Source organism: Saccopteryx leptura, chromosome 6 (assembly GCF_036850995.1).
Source record: "Saccopteryx leptura isolate mSacLep1 chromosome 6, mSacLep1_pri_phased_curated, whole genome shotgun sequence".
NCBI lineage: Eukaryota > Metazoa > Chordata > Mammalia > Chiroptera > Emballonuridae > Saccopteryx > Saccopteryx leptura.
This window is the reverse complement of record NC_089508.1, coordinates 152276602-152288648: the sequence shown is the minus strand read 5'-3', so window position 1 is coordinate 152288648 and position 12047 is coordinate 152276602. Positions and strand designations below refer to the sequence as shown.

The 12047-nt window shown below is 40.3% G+C and overlaps 1 protein-coding gene across 7 annotated transcripts in view; it reads right to left on the bottom strand.

The window, feature by feature from the left end:
- Positions 1–12047, bottom strand: part of NSD1 (nuclear receptor binding SET domain protein 1) — a 174076-nt gene that overhangs the window by 42963 nt on the left and 119066 nt on the right. For all 7 annotated transcript variants that reach the window (XM_066344719.1, XM_066344721.1, XM_066344718.1 and 4 more), the window contains 2 exons: positions 7160–7360; positions 5060–5239 (listed from right to left, as the gene is read on the bottom strand). In XM_066344719.1, the coding sequence (XP_066200816.1) occupies positions 5060–5239; positions 7160–7360 (381 nt within the window). The remainder of the gene's footprint in view (positions 1–5059; positions 5240–7159; positions 7361–12047) is intronic.

Sequence of the window (12047 nt, the reverse complement as noted above, 5' to 3'; positions counted from 1 at the left end):
CGACTTTCTGAAGTATGAGGAGTATAACTGCATCATTTGTGCGGATCATAAAATGTTAAATTTCCTGCTAGGACAACAGAAAGATTTCATGAAGTATCCTTGCTTTCTGTGTTTGTGGGACAGCCAGGCTTGGGAGAAACACTGGACACAGAAGGAGTGGCCGAAACGTGAAGCTCTGGAAGTAGGGATGCAAAATATTGTGAGTGAACCTGTAGTTAATCGAGACAGAATCATTTTTCCCCCACTTCACATCAAACTTGGCTTAATGAAGCAGTTTTGTTCAGGCTTTGAATAGAGAAAGTGAATGCTTTCAACATATTATTTCTGCTTTTCCTGCCTTGTCTTTTGAGAAGATAAAAGCAGGTGTATTCGATGGACCTCAAATTCGAACCCTCATATGTGACAAAGAATTTGCCAGGAAGATGAATAAAGAGGAGAAAGCAGCATGGCAGTCTTTTGTGGCAGTTACAAAGAACTTCCTTGGCAACAAAAAAGCAGAAAACTATGAACTTCTGGTTCAAAGGATGCTGTTGGCTTTTCATGACATTGGATGTAACATGAGCGTTAAGATTCACTTCCTGAACAGTCACCTTGATAAGTTTCCCGAAAATCTTGGAGCTGTTAGTGATGAGCAGGGAGAATGCTTTCATCAAGATCTGAAGACAATGGACGAGCGTTATCAGGGGCGATGGGACAGAAATATGATGGCAGACTACTGCTAAAGCATAAAATGAGATTGTCCTCAAGAAGGACACAAACGCAAGTGCTACAAACGTCAATTTTTTCCTGAATACAATTTAAGTAAGTTTTACGCAAATTTTATGATTAAAATAAGTGTTTTAATATGTTCTATTTCAAAACTGTAGACAAATTCTAATGCAATCATATCTTTTAGTGTATTAGTGTATTTATTGCATTATATAAATTATTATATTTTCACAAAGATGATGCCCAAGAAGACATTCTACTTCATTATGTTAAACTAAATGTTGAAAATTTTACAATAAGATAAAAATCTAAACTCTTGAATTGCAAAAAAAACTGTAGCTTACAGAGAAAAACTAATGTCAGATTTGAGATCAGCACACTCGAATTAGCTAAGAACAAGTGTTTTTGTGGATGCAACAAAAATTTTGTTTCACAGTGATAAATAAGTTAATACCCTCTATAACATTCCTATCTATGCTTAGTTATCTGCTGAGTCACAATATAATAGAACAGTCTGCCAACTACACAGCCATAACAGAGAAACCTTCCTTTTACTAATAAAATGGCATTCATGGCACACTAGAAATATTTCTCATATAGTAAGGCATGTGAATTAGGCTTTCAAAGACAGCTATAAGACATCTGGACAAAAAGAATACCCAATGAAAAAAGCCAAGGATCAGAGCTGAGAAGAATTAGTGGCAAGCTCATAGGTTTTGCAGGGAAGGACTTAATGAAGTATGAGCTGAGTGGAAATATGAGGAAAGAAATAAACAGGGTTAGTCTGGGTAAACCAGTGGGAAGCAGGCTCAAGGGTCTGTGTTGGCAGAAAAGGGTACGTATAGCAGAAAGACAGAGAGGGAAAATCCCAGGAATCATCAAAGGAAACCAAAAGGTGAAGAAGTTAACAATTTGGTGAAAGAGGTAAGAAAAAAATAAAATTAAACATTGCTGAATTCTAGGAACTGATTCCTTTCTGTTTAGCAAATTACTATATTATTATCCTAATCTGGATAACCAGTTTTTTTCCTATTCATGGGCCAAAAAGAAAAAAAAGAAGTCTTAAAACTATTCTCTTCCTGAGCTCTAACAGCAGGATCTTAGCGGGATCAGAAGTTCCTAAGAATTTTGGCATCAAGACTTTATACTCAAAAAACAAGCAAGATCGCAAAGGCTTTTGTTTTTGTAGGCTAAAAACATCAGTATACACCAAACAGAAATTTAAATTAAGAAAAATGTTCCAATATTTATTAATTCAAGTTTAATAACAAATCTATTATGTTAACACAAATAACAACATTTTACTATAAAAACCTGCATTTTCCAAAACAATTTTAATTAGTGAGGTCAGGATTTTACATTTTTACAAATATTTTAAATCAAATCTGTTGCAATGTTGTTTGCAATATGAGGTCCATGCAGAAATTGATCTCTCACAGATAAACAGTGGGGAAAAGAAGTACCTTAATAACTTGTTCAGTAACTGTACATATTCCTTCTTTGGTAGTATATACACTAAAACTTCACAGGGTAGACTTTATTTGCAATGTCAAATCTGAAATCTTATCAATAAACTTTCAGTACTATGACATTAAAATTCATTGATCCATCTTGCACTTTGAATTGGTCTTTATATACGTGTTTTCTAATATCATGCATTGGTCATTTGAAAAATATTGGTTTGCTGAGCCAGGCAGATCTTCTTAAACTTGATCTATTTCATTGTATAATATTAAAATGTCATATTTGTTAACATTGCCATGATTTTATCAAGAAATATACTGCTGCCCTGGCCGATTGGCTCAGTGGTAGAGCGTTGGCCTGGCGTGCGGAAGTCCCGGGTTCGATTCCCGGCCAGGGCACACAGGAGAGGCGCCCATCTGCTTCTCCATCCCTCCCCCTCTCCTTCCTCTCTGTCTCTCTCTTCCCCTCCCGCAGCTGAAGCTCCATTGGAGCAAAGATGGCCCGGGTGCTGGGGATGGTTTCTTGGCATCTGCCCCAGGCGCTAGAATGGCTCTGGTCGCTACCGAGTGACGCCCCAGATGGGCAGAGCATCGCCCCCTGGTGGGCATGCCAGGTGGATCCTGGTCGGGCGCATGCGAGAGTCTGTCTGACTGCCTCCCCATTTCCAGTTTCAGAAAAATACCAAAAAAAAAAGAAAGAAAAAGAAATATACTGCTCACAAATATTAGGAGATATTTTATCGCTTCATATTCATTTTGAAATTATCCCCTAATTTTTGTGAGCAGTATACTAGGAAACTGTATGTTCAGGCTGATAATTTTCCAAAATTCTAATTTTCACTTAAGAGATCAAATTTTGTTTGTTCCTGTGAGTTGTTTTTCTTTAATTGGCAGGCTTGTTTTCATTCATATTCAAGAAAATGTGTGACAAACACTAAATATGAAGAGCCATAGTTTGTAATACAACTAAAATTGGTGCTACGTGAATAAGGAAGCTAGTTCAGATTGGCAACTTAACCGCATGACTGCTTTTACTGAGACCGTCAATATGAAACAGAGGTGCTTTATGTGTGCTTCCCATATTATTACACAAAATATTAAAGCAATATTCACTTGAAAGTTGAGATTTAATAAAATGAATAAATTTTTACTTTCTATCAAGGCATTCTTATGTGAAACCATGTTTTGTACAGCAAGTGTGTGGTAACAAAAAATACTGTGAATGTTTTTTTATTTTTATAATCTTATTAGAGCCACCACCTTGACTTGTGCTAAGATGCCAGTTTTATCTACCACTAATTTTTTTTTTTTGTATTTTTCTGAAGTTAGAAATGGGGAGGCAGTCAGACTCCCACACGTGCCCAACTGGGATTCACCCGGCATGCCCACCAGGGGGCGATGCTCTGCCCATCTGGGGCGTTGCTCTGTTGCAACCAGAGCCATTCTAGCACCTGAGGCAGAGGCCTGGAGCCATCCTCAGCGCCCGGGCCAACTTTGCTCTAATGGAGCCTTGGTTGCAGGAGGGGAAGAGAGAGACGGAGAGGAAGGAGAGGGGAGGGGTGGAGAAGCAGATGGGCGCTTCTCCTGTGTGCCCTGGCCGGGAATCGAACCCGGGACTTCTGCATGCCAGGCCAACGCTCTACCACTGAGCCAACTGGCCAGGGCCATGACTTTGTGTAAGTTTAAAGTATACAACATAATGACTTGATACATGTATATACTGTAAAATGATTACCACAGTAAGATTAGGTAACACATCAATCACATCACAGTGACAATTTATTTACTTTTAAGACCCACTCTCTGAACAACTTTCAAATATACAATATTGTTAACTATAGTCACTATGTTGTATATTACATCCCCCGAACTTATAACTGGAAGTTATAACTGGACTTGACCATAGCCCTCATTTTCTGAGAGTGACTTTCTTTCCATTTTCTTGTCTTTTTCTTTATTGCTTAAACTGTTTAAGTTTTATTTTTTCTGAGGGAGGGAGGAGAGGGAAAAGGAAAGGAGAGAGAGGGAGAGAGACAGACAGACAGACAGGATGGGAGAGAGATGATAAGTATCAACTTGTAGTTGCGTCACTTTATAGTTGTTCCTTGATTGCTACTCAAAAGTGCCTTGTGGGTGGGGAGTGCTTCAACAAGCCAGCAACCTTGGGGCTCAAGCCAGCGATCATGGAATCATATCTACAACCCTTCGCTCAAGCTAGATGAGCCTGCACTCAAGCCAGTGACCTCAAGGTTTTAAATCTGGGACTTTAGGGTACAAAGACGATGCTCTATCCACTGTGCCACCAACAGGCCTTTTTATCATTTTAATAAAAATAACCTTACCTGACTAGGTGGTGGCGCAGTGGATAGAACGTTGGTCTGGGATGCTGAGGATCCAGGCTAGAAACTCTGAAGTCACTGGCTTGAGCATGAGATCATAGACATGACCCCATGGTTTGAGCTCAAAGGTCACTGGTTTGAAGACCAAGGTTACTGGTTTGGATGAAGCCCCCCACTTCCCTTGGTCAAGGCACATATGAGAAAGCAATCAAAGAACAACTAAGGTGCTACAACGAAGAACTGATGCTTCTTATCTCTCTCCATTCCTGTCTGTCCCTCTCTCTCTGTCTCTCTTGCTCAAACAAAAAACAAACTCATCATTTAAAATAAAAATAAAACCTTTCCCTATCTCCCTACTGGGCAACAAAATCAAGTTTGAAAGTTCCTATGTTATCACTAATTCAGGATACCACTTATCAATATTTCTTACAGTTGCAATGTGAAGAAAGTTTTTTGTTGCAATTAAAATATTGTATTAATCTCTTGTTTTTATAAGTGAGAGGATGGGAGACAGTGAAACTATTCATACATCAAGTAGTTATATCTTACCTTCTGAGCATACAAAACACCAGCTAACATTAACATGCTCATGATTTCGGCAGCCTCGCCTGGGTGTAAAGTGATTAGGGCAGATGATACTATTAGATGCAAGGATCTTTGACCCAGCAGCCAGGCAAAAGTCATTGGCATGGTATGCTACGGGGCAGCGAACACAGCGCATCAGACGACCTAAAAATATAAAAAGCAGGAAAACCAGGAAGGCACAAAAGAAAAACAAAAATTAAATATTAAAAAATAAAAATTATTCAAGTTTATTTGCTACTACTGAGAAATTGTCACGAATAGAAGGAAGTATTATGAGGGCAGGTAATCTTAAATATTCAATTAACTATGAAAAGTTCAGGTGGGAGCTACGTGACTTCAGCATAAGGAGTCAGATCCCACAAATGTGAGTGAGTGAGCCTGCCTTGCCAAGGAAAGCCCTACACAACCACTGCCCTGACTCCTGGAGTTACCTGCAAACTAAATGGGAAGTTGAGACGTGTACTAGCAGAATAAAAGGCCAGCTGGCAGAAACACGAATGCTTGCTTTTGTTGCCTGATACTGTGATCTTAAAGCCTTTCATGTGAATGAACCCCTACACCCCTTACAGATGAAATATGGTATATCTTCTAACATACTTCGCTAACTAAAAACCACAAACCACCTAAATATAACCTACAATGAAAATTGAAAACAGGAAGGTATCTGTTGGTAAACTATAATTTTTTTTTTTTGAGTAGGGGAGATATAGAGACAGAGTCCCGCATGCACCTGACTGGGATCCACCTGGCTACCCAGTCTGGGGCCAATGTTCTGCCTATCTGGGGCTGCTCCTGGGGCCAATGTGCTCAAAATCAAAAGAGCCATGGCTGTGGGAAGACAGGAGGGGGAGGAGGAGTGGGGGAGGGGGAGGGGGAGGGGGAAGGGGAGGGAGAGGGAGAGGGAGAGGGAGAGGGAGAACAGGAACAGAAGGGGGAGGTGGGGAGGGGGTTGAGGGAAGGGGGGATAAGCAGATAGTTGCCTCTCCTGTGTGCCCTGACTGGGAATTGAAGCCAGGACTTTTACAAGCCAGGTCATCGCTCTTCCGCTGAGCCAACTGGCAAATTTCTGTTGTTGTTAAAAGGTTTTGAAATAGACTTTATTTTTCTATTTACTGACCAGAGAGAGAGAGAAACAGACAGACATTGATTTTTGCTGTTCCACTTATTTATGACAACCACTGGTTGACTCTTATATATGCCCTGACCAGGAATGAAACCTGGAACCTTGGTGTAGTGGGACAACGTCCTAACCAATTGAGCAACCCAGCCAGGGCTAACTGCACCTTTGATCAAGCAAGTTAAATTATTGTACTTAAGAATGATGAGATCTAGAGGCCATGGAAATCAACTTACAAAAGGTATTGCCAGTCTGATTTCAGAAAAAAATCAAGACTGTTAAATTTTCCTGCTCAAACCCCTATGGCTAAAGTTAGGGCTCTCTGGGCACACAGCATTTAAGAGTAGAGACAAAATATCTGGCTTTTAGGAAAATCAGTAAGAGACCCACTACTATTGAACAGAAAGAAATGATTGTTTTCCCTGTAGGAACAGATTTGAAAACTTGACTCTTTCTACATCCACAGATTGTTTTGGAAACCTCAGCTCTCCACCTAACTATGAAGCAGAAAATGCTTTCAAGAGAGCAGTTTCCATTTAAATCAATCAACCAACAAATAAAACAAAACACAAAAACCTCAAGTCTGACCTACATGTACACCTAAATGATATCACAGCTGACATCTGTATATATAAAGGGCACACAGGAGAAGTACACACTTTGATCTAATGGAGTATGTAGGAGGATGAAGACATACATTATTTCAAACTAAATTCTTACATGAAGTACAAATATTTAAAACACACACTTAGCATTAGGGCTCCACAGAATAAAATGTGGTAGCGACGTAAGTAGTCCAATCACGCTTTTCTCTTTCACATAAAATACTGGTACTCTGACAAAAGCTAGAAAGATCCTGAAGAAATATGGCAGATCACATTTGGAAACATCCGCTGCCAATGAAACTGAAACTTTACAATTAGATTGGTTCACATGAGAAACCCTACCTTTGGACGCAGAAACACTCGCTGGATTAGCAGCGTGACAGGTTATACAGATGTGGAGGGAGCACCGAAAGCCCTTGTTCTGCATTACAGTGGGTGGGTACTTCTGGACACATTCTTCATGGTAAAACTTTCCGCACAAGGGCAGAAGGCACCTTTTTACATCTTCCCCACTCTGTTTACATACAAAACAGGTATGGATTCCTGAGAAAGAGAAAAAAATTAATAAATCAATAACAATTCAAGAATTCACTCAATGCTAAAATGATGAAACTTTAGTGAGTACATAATTCTGCACCAAATTCCACCATGGGGATCTAGGGTCCACCAAGCAATTCTGCAATGCCAGCTGGTTGTCCTACAATTCAACTTGATTCTGACACTGTGTACCTGGAGATAAAAACAGATCCCACTGGTTAAGGGCTCAGTTCTACAAGACCGTCATGTCCACACCCCCCTTCAAACACCAATCACCTAGTCCAAGTTATCACCTGTACTTCTGAACAACTAACCATAAATCAGAGGTTCCCATAACCCCCTTCTTGAGTTCAATTAATTTGCTAGAGCAGAGCACTGGCGACCTCGGGGTCTCGAACCTGGGTCCTCCGCATCCCAGTCCGACGCTCTATCCATTGTGCCACAGCCTGGTCAGGCTCCTCTTGGGTTTTTTTTTTTTTTTTTTTTTTTTCATTTTTCTGAAGCTGGAAACAGGGAGAGACAGTCAGACAGACTCCCGCATGTGCCCGAGCATGTGCCTGACCGGGATCCACCCGGCACGCCCACCAGGGGGCGATGCTCTGCCCATCCTGGGCGTCGCCATGTTGCAACCAGAGCCACTCTAGCGCCTGAGGCAGAGGCCACAGAGCCATCCCCAGCGCCTGGGCCATCTTTACTCCAATGGAGCCTTGGCTGCGGGAGGGGAAGAGAGAGACAGAGAGGAAGGCGCGGCGGAGGGGTGGAGAAGCAAATGGGCGCTTCTCCTGTGTGCCCTGGCCGGGAATTGAACCCGGGTCCTCCGCACGCTAGGCCGACGTCCTCTTGGGTTTTGATGGAGGATTTTTACATAGGCAAGACTGGGGCTGTTTTAACCTCCAGCCCCTCTCCCCTCAACTGACCTTAGGGAGGTAGGACTGAAAGTCACATGGTTGGTTCTATAGGCAAACAGACCCTCCTAAAATGGGTTGAAAGTCACCTCATTAACATAACAAAAGACATACAATGGACATCTTTATCACTCTCATCACTTAGGAAATTCCAAGGATTTTAGGAGCTCAATTCCAGAAACTAGACAAAGACCAAATACATATTTATTATAAATCAAAGTATCACAGTAAGGAACTTTATAATAGACTGGTCTGGCTGATAACATGACTAACTCACTCTTAATATCAATATTAAGTGGGAGACTTGAAATACTGTATATGCTTGTGCCTGACCAGGTGGTGGCATAGTGGATGGAGTCGGCCTGAAACGCTGAGGACCCAGGTTCGAAACCCCATGGTCACCAGCTTGAGGGCAGGATCACAGACACAACCACATGGTTGCTGGCTTGAAGCCCAAGGTCACTGGCTTGGCTGGAGCACAATGCCCACTCAAGGGCATATGAGAAACAATCAGTGAACAACTAAAGTGCTGCAACGAAGAGTTGATACTTCTCATCTCTCTCCCTTCCTGTCTGTCCTTGTCTTTTTTGCTAAAAAAAAATAAAATAAGCCTGACCAGGCAGTGGCGCAGTGGATAGAGTGTCGGACTGGGATGCAGAGGACCCAGGTTCGAGACCCCAAAGTCGCCAGCTTGAGCGCCGGCTCATCTGGTTTGAGCAAAAAGCCCACCAGCTTGAACCCAAGGTTGCTGGCTCCAGCAAAGGGTTATTTGGTCTGCTGAAGGCCTGCGGTCAAGGCACATATGAGAAAGCAATCAATGAACAACTAAGGTGTTGTAACACGCAATGAAAAACTAATGATTGATGCTTCTTATCTCTTTCCATTCCTGTCTGTCTGTCCCTGTCTGTCTCAAAAAAATAAATAAATAAAATAAAATAAAATAAAATAATAGACATGCTTGCTGATATGAATATGAAGTAATAGGAAGTACACATCAGCTTGCCAGAAGAAAACTGACCTGAAACTAATCCAGTCTCTGGATATAACTACAAGTTTTCAGAAAATATGGAGTAAAGAGAGGCAAGTTAAAGGAACATGTCAAGAATGCAATCATCCAAATTTAGAATGTGGAAAATTAAATAGGACAAATGACCACTGTCTCAACAAATAAATGACATTAAAAAATAGGGTGGTAGAAATAGTAGTGTTGTTGATTAAGAGAAATTTAAGAGTCATATCAAAAATATAATACAGGAAATCTTATTTTGGATCTTGATTCAAAACACTATAAAAAGACATCTGTGAGAGAAGTAGGAAAGTTAAAAAATGGGATGGGTAGCAGATGACACATTTGGAGTTACTACATAATTTTGCCACACACTGGATATATGTATTTTTTAAAAGTTGTAACTGTTAGACCTTTTAACATAGATAAAATGACTCAAAAAGAAAGATAACTATTAAAGCTAAGTGATGAATACCTGGGAATCCTTTACATTGTTCTATTTTTGTATATGTCTAAGAATCTCTGCAATAAAATAAAAAAAATTAAAAAAAAAAGAAAAAAATAACATACCTCTCTCTGAGAAACAATACACTCTAAGGAAAGAACTCAGGCTTGAGAGACCTAAACATGAAACCTGCCTCTGGCACCTTCTGGAAATGGGAGCTCATTAAAATAACTTACCCCATCTAAAAATAGTGAGATCACTCAACTAATAATAATTTTAGGAAAAAGTTTAAATGTGTATTTGGAAAGAGACATACTATTGCCTGATACCGAGTAACTAACTGGCAGCTAATATTAATAAATATGGTGTGGTCATTTAGTATAGGAAACCAGGGTGGGCCATAGCAGTTTCCTAACTCCTTTATTCTTAGTTTCATCTTCATTAAAACTGAAGTAAAATTTCCTACCCTCAAAAATAACCTCTCTTTACCTCACATTGTATATAAAAACTAATTCAAAACATAAACATAGGAGTTAAACAAGTCATTGTCTCCACTATCTTCACTTTGTCCAGAGCCTGTCATTAAGTAAACAATAAAATTTATTGAGTCAATTGCTTTGAAAAAAACAACAAAAAACCCCAAAAAACAAAACAACAAAAAAAACATTTTGCAGGCCTAAAATCTAAAACTATAAAAATTTCAGAAGAAAACAGAAAATCTTTGTGACGAACAGGTTAAGCAAGATCTCTTAGATATGACACCAAAGTAAAATCCATAACAAGAACAAACTGGTAAATTAAACTTTATCAAAATTAAATGCTTTTGCTCTTTAAAGGACACCATTAAATAAATAAAACAAACCACAGGTTGAGAGACAAATATGGAAAGTATATATAAGGGACTTGTATCCAGAATATATATATAAAGAACTCTTAAAACTCAGCTCTGCCAGGTTAGCTTAGTCAAAAACTCAACAGGTAAAAAAATAAGCAACCAGCCCTGGCTGGTTGGCTCAGCGGTAGAGTGTCAGACTGGCGTGTAGAAGTCCCAGGTTGAATTCCCACCCAGGGCACACAGGAGAAGTGCCCATCTGCTTCTCCACCCCTCCCCCTTTCCTTCCTCTCTCTTCTCTTTCCCTCCCGCAGCCAAGGCTCCATTGGAGCAAAGTTGGTCCGGGCGCTGAGGATGGCTCCATGGCCTCCGCCTCAGGCACTAGAATGGCTCCGGTTGCAATGGAGCAACAGCCTCAGATGGGCAGAGCACCAGCCCCTGGTAGGCATGCCGGGTGGATCTGGTCAAGCGGATGTGGAAATCTGTCTCTATGCCTCCCTGCTTTTCTCACTTCAGAAAAATACAAAAAAAAAAAAAAAAAAAAAGCAACCAAATTAAGGAGGGGGGAGATTTAAAACAGACACTTCACCAAAGAGAATGGCAAATAAATAAGCATGTAAGACGCACAACAACACTCACAATTAAGGAAACTCAATAAGATACTACTACACATCTGTACAGAATGGCTAAAATGAAAAAGATCGATAATACTAAGTGTTGAAGATATGGAAGAACAGAAACTCATACATTGCTGATGTTTGCACCATTTTACATTTTGGAAACAATTTTGATGTCTCTTTAAAAGTTAAACATATACTGCCTGACCAGGCAGTGGTGCAGTGGATAGAGGGTCAGACTGGGATGCAGAGGACTAGGTTTGAAACCCCGAGGTCACCAGCTTGAGTACAGGCTCACCAGCTTAAGCGAGGGGTCGCTGGCTTGAGAGTGGGTTCATAGATATGACCCCATGGTTGCTGGCTTGAGCAGGGGTCACTTGCTCTGCTGTAGCCTCCTAGTCAAGGACATATGAGAAAGCAATCACTGAACAACTAAGGTGCTAAAATAAAGAATTGATGCTTCTCATCTCTCTCCCTTCCTGTCTGTCTGTCCCTATATGTCCCTCTCTCTGACTCTCTCTCTGTCTCTGTTTAAAAAAAACAAAAGAAAGAAGAAAGGGTAAACATATACCGAACATATAATGCAGCCATCTACTCTTTGGGATTTATTTAAGACAATGTATCCATACAAAGAACTCAATGTTCACAGGAGCTTTACTTCTAATAGCCCAACCAGAGAAGAACCCAAATGTACATCAATAGATGAATGGATAAACAAACATTAGTGCATCCATATAATGAAATACTATTCAACAATAAACAGGAATGACTTGTTAATATCTGCAACAATGTTGCTGAATCTAAAAGTAACTATGTTCAGCAGTAGTTGTACAGTTGTACACACACACACCAAAACTTATCAAACTGTACACTTTGTGCAGTTTCTTG